General features: G+C 39.6%; 1 protein-coding gene across 4 annotated transcripts in view; it reads left to right on the top strand.

Annotated features, from left to right (window-relative positions):
- The window catches only part of mon2 (MON2 homolog, regulator of endosome-to-Golgi trafficking), a 38,251-nt gene that overhangs the window by 6,291 nt on the left and 15,636 nt on the right, over positions 1–16,324 (top strand). For all 4 annotated transcript variants that reach the window (XM_032524707.1, XM_032524705.1, XM_032524706.1 and 1 more), the window contains exons 2-16: positions 2,580–2,643; positions 3,840–3,967; positions 7,331–7,462; positions 7,610–7,739; positions 8,088–8,185; positions 9,042–9,167; positions 9,424–9,618; positions 10,026–10,150; positions 11,317–11,456; positions 11,793–11,946; positions 12,688–12,878; positions 13,770–13,851; positions 14,157–14,338; positions 15,096–15,208; positions 16,064–16,168. In XM_032524707.1, the coding sequence (XP_032380598.1) occupies positions 2,580–2,643; positions 3,840–3,967; positions 7,331–7,462; positions 7,610–7,739; positions 8,088–8,185; positions 9,042–9,167; positions 9,424–9,618; positions 10,026–10,150; positions 11,317–11,456; positions 11,793–11,946; positions 12,688–12,878; positions 13,770–13,851; positions 14,157–14,338; positions 15,096–15,208; positions 16,064–16,168 (1,965 nt within the window). The remainder of the gene's footprint in view (positions 1–2,579; positions 2,644–3,839; positions 3,968–7,330; positions 7,463–7,609; positions 7,740–8,087; positions 8,186–9,041; positions 9,168–9,423; positions 9,619–10,025; positions 10,151–11,316; positions 11,457–11,792; positions 11,947–12,687; positions 12,879–13,769; positions 13,852–14,156; positions 14,339–15,095; positions 15,209–16,063; positions 16,169–16,324) is intronic.

Here is a 16,324-nt window from a genome sequence, read left to right as displayed (position 1 = left end):
AATGCAGTGTAACTACTGTAGCATGTAAATAATGCACCTAAAATACAAATGTGAACAAGGGCGTTCAACAATCACCCTTATATCCCTCGGACAGCGAGTCTTTTTTTTTGGTGTCCGCACTTTTCTCCGACATGCACTCACAATCACTGCTTATAGACGGCCTTTTGTACAAATGCATTACCTTTTTTCATACAGAAGTTTAGTTTGCTAAATATATCAAATTATTTTTGTTGGATATTGGATGTGAAAAGAAGGAAATGGTTCTGCCATAACATTGCACATTAGATGTGTGAATTTCCCACACCAGGTGTAATTTATATACTTCTAGTTTATGGCGATTAATTATCTGTTAAATATTCTGTGTGCTGTGAAGTAGTTTGAAAAAAATTTAATTTGAATCAGCAGGTCAAACTCAATGAAAAATCGGAATCGGCCTAGAAAATTGTAATCTGTGCATCTCAAGTTGTCTATATCAGGTGTCGATAGGGCATCAGACGTTTAAATGAATCTGAAAAGCAGCGGCTACTGAAGAATAGCTAATCTTAGGCTGCAATGACAAATTACAAATATCAATAAATTTGTCTTATTTTTTTTATGATTGCTCGATAGTTTTGTCTGAGAAAAATGCCCATCACAAATTTGCAGAGCTGAAAGTGGTGTCTTTAAATAACAAAACCTATATATTTACAATTATATAAAACTGACCACATTCTCATAGTTTGAGATGCTGGCAAAATAACCAATCAATTTTCCTTGATAAATGACATCAACAATTATTGATCATCAAATTTGTTGATTATTTATTTTCATGTTCAGTGATAATTTGACTTATTGTTAGAGCCATAAACTCATCCAACCACAGCTGCAACTTAGGTCTTAATTTAAATGACCAAATCAAGAGAAAACATTTCCCTGGCTGTTATTATAAAGCTGGAAAGATTGTTTCAGCTGTTTATTTCTCAAAAAACATCCCCACTACCCCATACTTTGCAGTTCAAGGCACTTGTCTCTTCAGTTATTTTTCATAGCTACAGTATATTATTGGAATATCAAAAGCAGCCACAGCATGGTTGTAATTATTTGGGACAAAAGAAAACCTCTATGTTCTACTTAATACCCTGTAAAGACCTCTGGCAATGATTGATGAACAAAGAAGGAGAAGGAGAATAGCATTTTTTTTTTAGAGATTAACCTTTTAAGGAGCTGGTAATAGGCCAGCTCAGTTTGTTTTAACAGACCAACCCACCGACCAGCGCTTGCTTGGTAACGGAATTTTTGACTTCCACGGTGGCCGACCTGTTGAAATGACAAGTTAATGAAAGTTATACAATTATCGATAGGGCAATTGCATTATTTCTCCCCGTCAATTGTGTTTAATCCAAAGTGGTATGAATTGCTTATAATTTTGTGCTTACATATTGTAGACGGAATATGTCGGTAGACTGCCTTTTTTCCACTAATAAGACATTTTTCACCATGTTAAGACTTGAAATGGTCCCTTAGTGGTCACTTGGATACAATGTCTTATTTTCATAGCATATTTCTGTGGCTGCAGAGATTATAGGAGGATGAGGATCAAGTCATTTGTAACACATGCATGCTTAGGATTTAGTCGGATCATGCAGTAGCTGGATGAAAAATGCATCAAGGTAATGCTGGCCCACTGGCTACTTGCTCAGTTGGTGTTGCTGTCACCACTGACATCATCAATATGCTAGATGTGATTACAAACTGTGTGCTTTTCTCCAGATTAAAATATTAAATTGATTAAATGCTATATTTTCCTAATTTACAAAAACTCATACTCAACAGTGATAAAATGCATGAAATTAAAAAAACGGAATGGCTAAATATATGCAAAAAAGAATGCCTCATACGTTTCATAAGTGGGCTATGCTGAGGCTAGGTAGCTCAGAATTGGGATGCCAAAGAATGAATGCTCATTGACATGATGACTGATAAATAATAGGTTAGTTATGATCTTGCTGTGCAGTTAATGTCTAAAGGTACACATTTGCACTTTCAGACAGGTGATTTGCAGTGTGAAAAGTGGTGTTTTCTCATGGTAATGGGAAGAAATGAGAGGGTGGAGAAGTGATGTGGGAGATGAGAAGCAGAAGGAGAGACTATCTCCACAGGCTTGCGGTAGCATGCACTTCTAGAAAGATAAGAACAGCCTTTGTTTTGTTTTTTTGTTTTTTAAGGTAAACGCCCAGTATCTCCATTTCTGTCACACATACTGACTCGCATTTAGTCTCCGTCTCCATGTCATCCCCTCCTCATGCCCTTTCTCTCTCGACGTTCCACCTTCCCCCTCACCATGTCACCCCTGCCAGACACCTAGCTAGGGAAATCACTATGTACTAGCACATCCCTCTAAAGTTAAAGCCTATTTTTAACAGATTTACCAGCCCTCCGTCTGTCTCTCTGCAGCCAGGCCCTCCTGTTCCTCCCCTGTGGCCATCATTACAAGAGGTTGTGTCTACCACCGGTAGCACAGTGGTGCTGCAGCACCTTTTGATACATGTTCCATTGAATGTTAAAAACCTAAATGTCTATTCTCTCTTTTTACCTTCTAGGCCGCAGAGTCTGGCATTGTGAAGATTAAGACTATTGCAGCCAGGAATACAGACATACTGGCAGGTAAGAAAGCCATCAGGGTGGTGGTTTAACACAACTGAGATATCTAGTTGCCCCTTTTTTCAGAATGTGCAATTGAAATGATGAACTCTCATGCATTATCCGACAAAATATTGTATCATGTTGACTTATTTGAATTGAATTTGATCTTTTAGATTAGTATTTGATCTATTAAATTAGATTATTCTTGATTGTATTACCCTGCTTTGTCTGATTTGTTTTTTATTGGTTTTGGAATACATGTGCAAAGTTGCTGTTTTAGTCACTAACTGGTATATTTACATCACTTTTTTTACAGTGTAAGTGTTGATTAGTTGGTAGCGTCCCATATGAATAAAAAATACATGCAAGCAAACAATACTAGTCATGTTTTTATGTCCACAAGACAGCTTTTGCATATAAGAGACATCCACTGTATTTTGATTTCATTATATCATTAGATCATTATAAAGCACTTTCAAGTGTGGTGGGTCTCTTTAAATGCTTGAATAGAAAATGATTTCTATGCTGTCTAGATCAACAGCATTCATCTTTTAGCAACATCTGCAGAGTTGACACATAGTTGACATTTTCCGAGTTCTACTGTTGCCTGTCTGACTCTGACTGACCCTCTGCCAACTTTTAACTGCACAGCAACTCATTGTAGCTGAGCTCATTTATCTTTGTTCCCAGAATGGATTTGGTAGTTGTCAAAGCAGCTTAATGAGATGTTACAAAAAGACTGAATGGTGAAACCTGTTGTACAGGTTGTAAATCATGGAATAAATGAAAAATAATGAAGGTGAAAATGATACAGGTAGTTAGATGCAAAGCATTTGTTTACTGTTGTGATTACACAGCGCGGATATATCGAGGCCACATTTCTTTCTACGCACATTGTTGTAAATAACCATTTTAAAGCGCCCATTGGACACCAGACACAAAATAACACCCCAAATCCCAGAAAAAGTTTTTTTTTATTTATTTTTTTTATAATATGGTCAGTTTAAATTCCATAATTAAACCCAGTACAAATATATCTTCACTCTTTGATAGTTGGATCAACAAGTCTTTCATTATCAAACTTGGATTAATAATTGTGCACACTGGAGCATCCCCAGATGGTTATTTAAAGATACAGAGTGTCTCCTGTTATTTTATTCTATACTTTTGATCATTAAATCTGTTCACTTAGCTATATCTCTGTCCTTTTCCTGCAGCTCTGAAGGAGAACAGCTCAGAGGTGGTGCAACCTTTTCTGATGGGCTGTGGAACCAAAGAGCCGAAGATCACCCAGCTATGTCTGGCTGCCATCCAGAGACTCATGTCCCACGAGGTGGTATCTGAGGTGAGCCCCATGAGCTAGCCTTAAATATGATAGCTGGCATACACATACAGTACACCAAGGCTTATTACTCAGAGGTGAGATATGTGCGCATTCAAAATGGAGCTTAGCGAATTTCTGAACCTAATCAAAAAGCAGTATAATAAACACTATAGTATACTTATACTTATTATTAAGTCACACACATTGGCCTTTCTTGATCAGTGTTACTCTTGATAAATATTAGGCCAGTAAAATATTAGAGAAATTAAAAAGATGAATATGTAGGTATAGCTGAAGTCAGAATACTTAGATTGTGTTTTTTTTCCGTAGCTGAACGATGTAGGGCCGTTACTTTTTTTTGTGTCAGCTTTTGAATCCGAGCATAAACACCTAGCATCAACAGGAAAGTGCCTAGCAGTTGCGCCACAAAGTCTCTCGGGCATCCTTTCCTCCATCTTTCCCTTTGGTAAGGTGGTTTTAAGAAGTGAAATCAATAGGAGCCTGCTCTCATCTGGATTCATTACCTTGTGTCACTCTACTTCATAGAATGAAACAAGATGATTATCCTCCCAACAGTGGCAAATCAATACACATGTCCCTGTGAAGAAGGCTTTTCCCCAAGTGGTCATTAAAAAAACAAATATCTAAAAAAAACAAGATCTTAGAGAATATGTCTTCAAAGATGGGCTGTGTGCTTGTGCTTATGCAATACACAGCTGTTTGTTTTACCTTGTCATTTCATTTTATATGTATAGTGACATATTGTGGATTTTTACAATTAATACTTTCCAATTTGGCAACCACCAAATAAATGCATATTGACAAAGATTTTGCACATTGGGTGTAGACACACTTGCAAATTTAAGCTAGTTAACTAGTTAACACATTGTTCCTTGTGTCCGAAGGGTATATTAATTTTCAGATCAATACAGAAATCAGTGCAACTCATCAATACCCAATCCAAATATTAGAGGTTAATATATTCTTGTCACTGGTGGCTACATCTACTCATTATGCCATGCAGTTGTCTAGTAACGCCTGTAGTCAAAACCATCAAGCTAGAAAAAAGCAAAGTTGGTCCCCTGGAGCTTACGCACAACTGCCTTGTTAGTACACTGTAAATGACTGTTATTGAAAGCTTATGGAGCCTTTCCATGCTTTCTACATTTTAATATTCGGCGTTTATTGAATTAGGCTTACACAGGTTTCAAAGCTTCTGTCTGTGGTAGGACAGTCTTGAGCAGTTTGTGGTGAGGAGTGTCTTGTTCAAGGGCAGCTCATGTGAGGCAGATTTTCTCAGCTAGTGTGAAGTTTGGGGAGTTTCTCTTGGCCTTTGAGATAGCATTTTGTCTTTGTTTCTTTTTTTCTTTTACCATCCTCTGCTAGAGTTGGTCTTTAGGTGGCTGTTATCATCCCACTCTTGCACCCAACAAACATCTAGAACATCAAAGACATCTACGAACTAACTTCACATACTCTACAACACACATTTTCTGATCCAGCAGCACTCCTCAGCAACTCTGAACTGCAGGGTTTAAAAGTTACCTGAGGGCATCGCAAAAAAAATAGTCTACAACCTCAGTAATGATTCTTAAGGTTTCACTGGAGGAACCTAGTTAGTTTGTTGTGTAGCAAGAACGTGGTTATCTGTGTAAATGTCTTGTAATAGGGAAGGGCAGACACTCGATTGGTACACAAATAGATCTCAACAGTCCCGCCCACAGTTGGTTCCAGAAGTAAAAATACAATGCAATTTCTCCATTGACAACTGGAGTATAAACCATAAAATCGTAACCGTCGATGGTAGACTTAAAACCAGCTAAGACATGACTAAGCAATTGTATATGCTCATATAGATGCCAAAAGTTCATGGGCACCAACCTTGTTTTGAGATCAAATCTTTTATTCGCAATGTCGTGGATAAGTAATTTCTTACCCACAATTCTGAACAATCCCACAGTGATGCCTCTGATTGGTGAAACTCATGCTGGTGAGGAGGCAAAGCTGTCGGTACCCGATCTGTGCGCATGCACAAGATGATAATCCTGTTTTTCGAGGATTTACGACACTGCACGATTCACCATTGGTTCCTCTTCTACCGCTAGCCCCTACTGGGAAGCTAACGATAGCTTAGCTAACAGCGAATTCTGCTAACCACTAGCTGACAGTTTGATTGAAAAACTCTACATTACGCACAGAGACGAGGCTCACCTAGTAGGAGCTGGAAGAAAAAATACTAATAAAAATAATTGCCCCAAAATGTTGAACTTTCTTTTTGTTAACCCTTGTGTGGTGTTCGGGTCTGTGGGACCCGTTTTCTAATGTTTACTAAAAGAAATATTATACTTCTTACTGTTCCACTAACTCAAACCCATTGGCCTTGGCTAATTTTTTGTAAAAAAACAAACAAAAAAACAAAACAAAATATAATTTATTTTTAATGACCGCACACGGTACACCAAGGGTAAATAGAAAATATGAACCATAATTGATGTATATATCATTAGTAGGGTACTAAGATAAACATATGTTAAGTATTTTTACATAAATTGTTATGGCTGTAATGATTTAAAGCCCAATAATGTGGTGGGTCCATCAGACCCGGGAGCATTGGCTGTGTAACAAAAATATGAACACCACACAAGGGTTAAAGTTGATATTATAAAATTGGTATCAAAAAAAGTATCGTCCAGTAACATGTATCAAAGTCATTGTATTGGCATCAGTACCGGTATTGAAACACTTTCACCAATGCCGATAACGCTTCCAGCTTCACAAATGTAAAAGATAAAATATCACAAAATTTCAAATCTTCACATTTGGGAGGCTGGAAGCGTTATTGCTGATACTGATACAGAGACTTTGATACCGGTTGCTGAATGATACTTTTATATGATACATTTCTGAATCTAAAAAAACAGTTTAACTGGTGAGCAAAAACTTTATTTAAAAATTGGAAATTAAATGTTTCTCGTTTTTTTGAAGTATCCATACCTCCTGTGACTCTAGCTCAGAGGGGTTGCTTGAGGACTAGTTGTATTTTGGACAGCTTTACCCACCAAAAGGACACGCAGTGTCACTTTCTGTGAGCATCAAGTGACATGATATTAACTGGCAGCTAGCTTTGGTGTTATTAAACTCTATATTGTTGCGACCCCTAGGCAGGCAAGACCAGCTGGTCCCACAAGTGTGTGTTTCTGTGCATGTCTTTGATTTAGGGTTGTGTGACCCCAGGCTGAATCTAGCACAATCTAACAGCTCTGATACTGTGTCCTGAGTTGAACTAAACAAACTTGAGTGTGCACACTGGTGGATGATCAGTAATATGCTAAGATTTTAAAAAAGGTCAATAAAGAATGTTTTTTTTTTGTGTGTACATGACAGGCAGCTGCGGGGAACATCATCAACATGTTGTGGCAGCTGATGGAAAATGGTTTGGAGGAGCTGAAACTTTTACAGACAGTCCTGGTCCTGCTAACCACCAACACAGTGGTACATGATGAAGTACTTTCCAAGGTACACAAAACAAACAACCCACTCCTATATCAGACAAACTATACAGATATACATATGTGTGAACCACAAAGGCAGTAGTAATTAATTTAGGTTAAGTTTATACATTATATACAGTACATATATGTTTTTTTTTTTGTCCCTGCCCAGGCCATTGTGCTGTGTTTCCGTCTTCACTTCACCAAGGACAACATCACCAATAACACAGCGGCCGCAACCGTCAGACAGGTGGTCACTGTGGTCTTTGAGAGGATGGTGGCAGAGGATGAGCGTTTCAAAGGTCAGAGGGCACTGGTTCCTATTTAAGGGAAACAGGGTGTGTGATGGAAGTAGGGACATTGATGGGATGCAACATTTTCAATGAGAAATGTGATGTCTGATCTGAAAGGAAGCACATTTAAGCATCAGTTCATGAGACATTATGCCCTGATGAAGGTATGTCTATGTAGAGAATACAGAGTAGTATACAGGTTATAAGATTCATGGGAAGTTAATCATTCTTTGATATTACAGTTGATAATTCGGTAACATCCACTACTCTGAACTCATGGTTGGTTTATGTATTTTACTTTTGTACTGCCAATGAGTTGATTAAATGCCATATATATAAATTGTATCCCCCCCCCAGGCATTGTAGAGCAACCTCCTTCTGTCCAAGGAAACACCAACAGGCGGTCTGTTAGTACGCTCAGGCCCAGTGCTAAAGATGCATACATGCTGTTCCAGGTATGTCCACCAGGGGGCGGAAGCCTTCTACCCTGTGAAATGCCCTCTTCTCATGGTGAAAACTTTGGATCATGTTTGGAACATGCTCATCTCATCATTTGTGGTCTAGTGCAGGGTTCTTCAACGTTTTTTAACTGAAAGAGAGACAGAGGAGGGGCCCCCCACTATTAATATATTAAAAAATTAAGTTGCATGCTGAGCCTACAATAAAGTGTAGGGCGGGCTGAAGCCTATATACATTCCTTTTTAGTGCATAAAATACTAAGCTATTAAAATAATAATAATAATAATAATTTTTAGCATTATTTTATAAATAATCTTTTAATATTAAACATACATGTGACACAGTGAATCTGTAGGATATATTGGATCTTAGTGATTACCTTACCCATAGGCCAGTAAGCCAATCATCACTGGGGATTAATATTTACTAATGATATGTTGAATTTCATGTTAAGACATTTTAATTTTTGAAAAAAACTTTCAAATATTAACAATATTTTGGAAGCCCCCCTACAGTGACTCTGAGAACCCCCTAGGGGTCCCGGACCCGCTGTTGGAGATCTCTGGACTAGAGACAAGTAATGAAATTACAGATACTACTAACCTCGTAACCTTTCATTTTAAAGTTGAGATTGAATTGGTTGTAATTGCTTTCCTCTTTGCAACGAAGTGAAATAAGGCAGAAGAAGTGATTAAAAGATTCCATGTCTCAAAGTCCCATGTTACTCCTCACCCACGCTGCACTTTTGTGCACTTATGCTTCCAAGAGAGCTTAGTGACGGAACTGTTTCCACCACTGTGATCTGTGTAAGACATTCTATTGTTCAAAATGCTGTTGTGCAACTCCTTGCAGGACTTGTGTCAGCTTGTGAACGCTGATGCCCCCTACTGGCTGGTGGGGATGACAGAGATGACCCGGACATTTGGCCTGGAGCTGCTGGAGTCTGTTCTTAATGATTTTCCCGGGGTATTCCTACAGGTACATGCAGTTTACAGATAGCTCCGGTGTAATTCTGAATAATGACCATAGCTAGTATTCCTCCTAATTTTCTGTGTGATTTATGTTTCCTCAGCTTTTTCTATTATTTTGTCCATCTCCTGTATTATATTACATTAACATCAGAGATTATGCTTCTCACTGTAGTGAAACACATGCTCTTTAACAGTAGTGTGTCTTGGTGATACTACTTTTGATCTGATGCCATCGTCCCTCTCTCTGTCGGTTTCCTACCCAGCACCAAGAGTTCAGCTTCTTGCTGAAGGAACGGGTGTGTCCCCTCGTCATCAAGCTGTTTTCCCCCAACATTAAATTCCGGCAGGGCAGCAGCAGCACGGCCTCACCAGCACCTGTGGAGAAACCTTACTTCCCCATCTGCATGAGGCTGCTGCGCGTGGTCTCAGTCCTCATCAAGCACTTCTACAGCTTACTGGTAAGGGAGCGGTCTGCAGTGATGGTCGACTGACCACAGCTGTTGCCTGATGGCTGCTTCACGAGTAAAGGATTTTCTTCAGCGCTGAGCTGATGCTCTTGGTTGATCTGGTCTGATTAACATTGGATTAGCGTAGTAGTAGTTTTGTCTCAGTTCTGCTCCTGGCGATTTAATGAGCTTTGCTGCATCTAAGTAATTAAGCCAGCTGTTTTTATTAAGTGATATTTGATCAATCCTTGAAATGGAAATGTATCTTTTGCCCGTCTGTCAAGGAGCGCAGTAAGCCGCAGAATGGCTAATCAAAGCCCAAAGGGATTCAGGGATTTTGCCAGAGACCAGCTTCCAGTTACAGGACAAAGTTGGCCTAACGTCTGTCCCAATCACATTGGTGTGTGTTTGTTTTACAGGTGACTGAGTGTGAGATCTTCTTGTCGCTGCTGGTGAAGTTTCTGGATGGGGAGAAGCCACAGTGGCTGAGAGCGGTGGCTGTGGAGTCAGTCCATAGGCTGTGTGTGCAGCCACATTTATTACGGTAAGCAATATTAAGGTCTACAAAACCAACCGCCCATTTTAATTAATGAGTCTCATAACATAGACATTTATTTTTTTCCTGCTTTTTTTAAATGTCAACTCAATCCACAGCTGCATTGGGTGGAAAAAAGCCTGGAGTTGTTTTGTGCCTCACACCCATGACTCTTCAGTTAGCAACCAAACAGTGGGATGCATCTGTTAATGATGGCTCAATGTTTTCAGACTTTAGTTACCTCTACAACAACAAAGACTGAGCTAAGCAGGAAAAGAAACCTACAAAAAATACCGCTGTAGTACACACTCTTCACTACCATCAAAATAATATAAGAGATTTCAGCCATCTCGGTTTTTAACACTTACACTAACACATATTGTCCATGCTGTCGGCAGGATACTAAATAGTTTAAATTGTCTGAATGTTTTTTTACCATGCCGTCAGCATGATTCTAGGAATAGCAATCTTGGTCAGTCACTCGATAAGTTGAGGACGATTTTAAACCGACAGCTTCGGTTTGGCACTGACTGAAATCAGTCATACCACGGGCAATTAAAAACTTTTTAACACTTTATCACTGAGTGTTAGATAAGATTCATATATATCACAATACTGCACTATAGTGCAACTTGCACAAACATAGATTTTTCTTACATCTTTGTAAATACTTTTTAAGCAGGTTGTACATTTTTATTCGCCACTTGTATAAACATTTGTACATTTTTTCCTTTGTATTTTTTTGTTTAATTTTATTGTTCTTATATTCTATCCTATTTAGTATTTTATATTCTGTATGTGTTCTGTCTGTGTCTTATATTTTGCTGCAATAGCAAAGAAACTTCCCTATTTGGGATCAATAAAGTCTATCTAATCAAATCTAATTTGTAGGTTAACATGCCACGGCTTAACATGTACTGTAACCATGTTAGCGTGATAATAGTGACTATGTACAGCTGAGGCTGACAATGCACAGCTGGAAAAATGATAGCCAACTTATTCCGATGAAAGTTGCGCAAAGTCTGACAACCGAGAGCTGAGTCTGGGATGTCCTAAAGTTGTGTTTTTCACAACATAGTTCTGAACCATGTCAGCACTCAAATGGCCGGTTTCTTGCCCTTTTTTTCATGCTGACCTCTCATCACAAAATTCGATGTACTTATCCTTTTTTTCAGTTCTTTCTGCCAATCATACGACATGAAGCAGCACTCCACTAAGGTATTCAGAGACATCGTCAACGCCCTAGGCTCCTTCATCCAGTCCCTCTTCATCGTCCCCAATGCTGGCAACCCTGCTGTTGTTGGTGCACTTGCTGGTCAGTTCAAAGATTTTTACTAGTAACCAAATTGTCATTTTGAGCTCTATAAGACTGCGGTACAGTAATCAGTATATTACTAATACTTTTTATTCAACAATTAATATTCCTGGAGCCATGGGAAAGTTTGTGGATTTTCAATTGCATGTGTCCACAAAGTTCTGTAGATGTCAAGGAATTTGTTTAAATGCACCTGAAAGGTTTTTAAGGTATTTATCAACACACTTGATATGATGACACAAGTTGTCATATTGATTTGGTAGCAAAAATGTTTCTTATATTTTACTTTTTATCTTGTGCTTTCTCTTACTCGTTTTATCCACTCTTTCTGTCCAGGTGGCTCGGGTTCGGGGGCTCAGGGTGCAGCCCAGGGTGGCCCAGGGACAGGAGGGGTCAGCGGCAACCTGACCTCACAGGCAGCGTTTGAATACCGTGGTACCTGGATCCCCCTAATGACTGTTAGTGTCCAGGGCAGCGCCAAGGCCACCTAGTAAGTACTGTTACTACGCACACTTAAATAGTTCTCATTTCTGAATCTCTTTATCCTATTTTATATGCATACACAAATTTTATTCCGCATGCGCATGCACGCACACACACACGCACACATGCACGCACGCACAAACAAGTGAACACTTGTAGTGATTACAATCTCTTTGCTGCCAAGTGGTATAAATATAAGCTTGTAGCATCACTAGTAAGATCGCTGTGTGCAAGGCAAGCAGTGATAAACAATTTGGCATTAGACAACGGGATCATGATAGGACAGAGATCAAAGGCTAGACCCTGCTTGAGGAGTGAAAATGCTGTCGTTGTTCTTCTGTTGGTGTCATTTGGTGTTTCACAGGAAAGCCAGGTTTGAAATACAAAGAAAGACATTAGCCAGAGGCCTTCCTTCCTTCACAAAGAGGTTTTGTCTAAATTGCCCTTTCTGATGGTAATGGCTAACTTTCTTTAGTGCTCATTAATAACAAGGAAGTCTGGATACTTAGGACAACCAATGCAGTGCAGTAATTTATGTAGAGAGAGGCAGTGTTTATATATATCAGGATGAGATTCTCAAAAGAGCTGTTGATGTACTATACATATACATCACATGAACACACAAACTTTTACATTTATGGATGGACTTTTATTTACTTAGGGGCCTATTTTGTTCATGCCGGAACATCCATACACACACTTTAATCTCAATCTCATATTTTATGTTTACTTTTTTTTCATCCTTTAGTCTGGAGATGCTGGACAAGGTGGAGCCCCCGTCCATCCCAGAGGGTTATGCCATGTCTGTGGCCTTCAGTGCCCTACTGGACCTGGTGCGGGGCATCACCTCTATGATCGAAAGAGAATTGGCCGTGGAGGAGGAAGCAGCGGCTGAGTTTAGGGAGACTCATCCTGACCAGGGATGGCAGCCACCACCTGGTGAGAATGGACAAGGAGGAAGTATGGAGGATGTTGAGGAAAATAAGCATGTTCTGATTCTGAAATGAAATAAAAAGAAATGCAACAAACTGAAAAACAACATCTTAAGGGGTATATTTCATAGATTGTATAATATTAATGGATAGACCATGTGTGAAGTCACCCATTGGTTTGTGGAGGTTTGCTATGAGCCATTGGGTTTGCTGTTATGGGTGCAGCCGATAGATAACAATAACTATTTTAGACAAGGAGGAGGAGTGAAGGAGGAGCCCTTACACACTATGTTATGTTACACTTTTACTGGCAATCACATCATAGCCAAAAAAAACCTGCTTTATCCCAGATTTTAAAATCAACAAGACCATAATTCAAAAAATATCATTCTTCTGTTGCAGAAGACTTAAAACTAGCAATTGAGACCATAAACTCATTATGAAAATGTTTACTGAGGTAATAAATCAAGTGAGAAGTGGGTTACTTTCTCATAGACTTCTACAGAAACCGACCTCCTTTTGCAACCTGAAGTGTCGCCCCCTGCTGGAATTCAGATAGAATGCAGTTTTAAGGCACTTCCGCATTTGCAGCACTTCGCTGAACCGGATGCTATGTCCGTTAATATTATACAGTCTCTGGGAAATACAAAAAAACTGTACACGCATGTTTTAAAGTCTTGTCAGGTTATGTTTTACTACATCATTGCTGAACCCCTTAGGATTCTGGGTGATAGCACTTCTATGACCCCTGGTTGCCAGTGTTGTGCCTGGATGTCTTCAATACAAATAAGATGATAATGAAAAAAGAGGAATGTTTTTTTGTTTCTTTTCCCAAGTGATATTGACTAAAGGGAAATAATGTCTGAATGAACTCAGATGCTTTGTGGTTTTGTCTCAGGAGTCCATCTGGTGTGGGAGGAGATGGTCAGTGCCTGCTGGTGTGGTCTACTGGCTGCTCTGTCTCTGCTGCTAGACGCCAGGTAAATGGACTCTCAACCTTTTTGATAATCTGCTTTTTTGCAGTCAGCAGTCATATCGGATGTCCACATTTGAGAAACAAGCAGGAGAAAATTAATTGTCCCATAGAAAACCTATTAATTTGTGTGCAAAGTTTAAAACAAACCGTTTAAACGTAGTCAAATGTATTTCCTGTTGTAGTTTTTGAAATTGTCAATAGGTGACAGGAGGTAAACTGGGACCTGAACTGATTTTGAGCAATGCAGTTCAGTTATTTGCTACAGACTACACTCTTCACTTCCCACCCCCCCTTGTCCTGTCACTTCAGCACTGATGAGACAGCCACAGAGAACATCCTGAAGGCAGAGCTGACCATGGCCTCGCTGTGTGGTCGTCTGGGCATGGTGACGCCCCGTGACGCCTTCATCACAGCCATCTGCAAGGCCTCTCTGCCGCCGCACTATGCCCTGACTGTTCTGAGCAGCAATGCTGCCAACCTCTCCAGCAAAGGTACTGCTTCTCACTTGCCAGAATGCCCCTTAAATCTACATAGACAACACAGTATAAGCAGTACCTGAGGTGACCTGTTACCTATTTTTCATTTATTGCCTAAATTTGTTACTGCCTGTACTCACACACACAAATAATACAGCAAACTATTGGGGTTTGAGTTTTTGTTTTCCTGCTTTAATGTTTGCATCACAGCATCAAATACATAAAACACACAGCTAAGTCCCCCGTTCCTACCCTGAGGATAGCCTCTGGTCATGTGTGTTTATGTTAAACTAATGAGCACTTCTCATCTCCCGTATGGTTAGATGTGCATGTTGTTAAACAGAGCTTAACATGTAAAATGTCGGCACTCTGCCTGTCCCTATTGCCCTAATCTTATTGCAATAATCCATGACTTTTCACTGTGGGTTCTAATTAGGAACACAGAGAAGAATGTGTCTGGGGATTGTAGTCGTACACACACACACACACACAACACACACACACACACACACACACACACACACACACACACACACACACAGCTGCTCTCAAACAAACCACTCAGACATTCGTTATTTGCATATTAGCTCGTGGAGATAAAGCTGGCAAATTGGGTCTCAACTCGCGATGGATGTTTGCCTTGAAGTTAATTAAGAAAGCTGTTCTTGCATGTCGTAAGCTTGTTACAAAATCTGTTTGTGTGTATTACTGACTCTCAGACCTGATTCCTGTGTGTGTGGGTGTGTATTTGCACATATGTGTGTCTCCACAGCCTACTCGATCCAGGGCCATAGTGTGCAGATTATCAGCCCCTCCAGTGAATCTCATCAGCAGGTGGTGGCTGTGGGGCAGCCACTCACCTCCCAGCCCCAGGGCACCGTGATGGTAAGGACACGCATGAACACACAATTATCAAAAGCCTATGGTTACACTTGACATTTTAATAATTTAATTAATGTAGCAGTTTTCCAATAACAAAGCTTACAGACATTTTATAATCAAGAAAAATTATTATATTTATTTATTTTTCAGAAACAATTTAGCAGCTGCATTAAGAAAGCATAACTGTTGTTTGAAAATGTTGTTTGGGAGGAAAAATGCCCTGAATACTCTGAAAGAGAGCTGTAGACCTGATCACCAAAGTCCAGAGCAAGACATAGCACAGTTGAGTGCAACTCAAGATCAGTCCAAAAAGAGGGTCAAGACAAAAAACACATTACGCTCCAATAAAGATACAATTGCATTGCAAAGCAATTTGTCTACCAGATGCTAATAAAATGCATTATTTGCACAGCGGACAACTTATAACACATCCCCCATAAAAAACAAATAAAAAAAAAACAGACTCACTTTCTTTCTCAAGGCACCATTCAGGTAAGGTACAACTGTTATGAACATAGACAGTTCAGGCGAGCCTGTGCGACTAAATTTTCCTTTATGGCACTAACATGTTAAAATACGTGGGTAGTAACCTTGACCCTAACCTGAAATCCTTCTGTATTTTTTTTTCTGGTCTTAGCTTTTACACTACTGTGTTACCAATGATTGTATGGCTGTGACCGTTTTACTAATATATTATAATTTTAGTTAGACAACAAATTTGAGCTTTTTCTAGTCCTCCACTCATTATGACTTATTGAGAAGTGGATTGTGAATGTGTTGTGTATGTGTAGTGTATTAGCTAAATGCCTGGTGACGTGTGTTATAATGTACTAATAGTACTGTCTGTCCCTGTGTCAGTTAACTGCCAAGAACATCCAGTGCATGCGAACCCTGTTGAACCTGGCCCATTGCCACGGCGCCGTGCTGGGCACCTCCTGGCAGCTGGTACTGGCTACACTGCAGGTACTACTACCACCTGGTACCACACATTTACATGTTACCACACACATGTATGCACACGCTCTCTTCCAGTTAGACAAGTCAAAATAAACAGTCCACATTCTCTTTTATCTCTCTCTCTCACACACACACACGCACGGACACACACACACACACACA

The sequence above is a fragment of the Etheostoma spectabile genome, chromosome 8 (assembly GCF_008692095.1).
Source record: "Etheostoma spectabile isolate EspeVRDwgs_2016 chromosome 8, UIUC_Espe_1.0, whole genome shotgun sequence".
Lineage (NCBI taxonomy): Eukaryota > Metazoa > Chordata > Actinopteri > Perciformes > Percidae > Etheostoma > Etheostoma spectabile.
The sequence above is the reverse complement of the archived record's forward strand: the minus strand, read 5'-3'. Positions and strand labels throughout refer to the sequence as shown.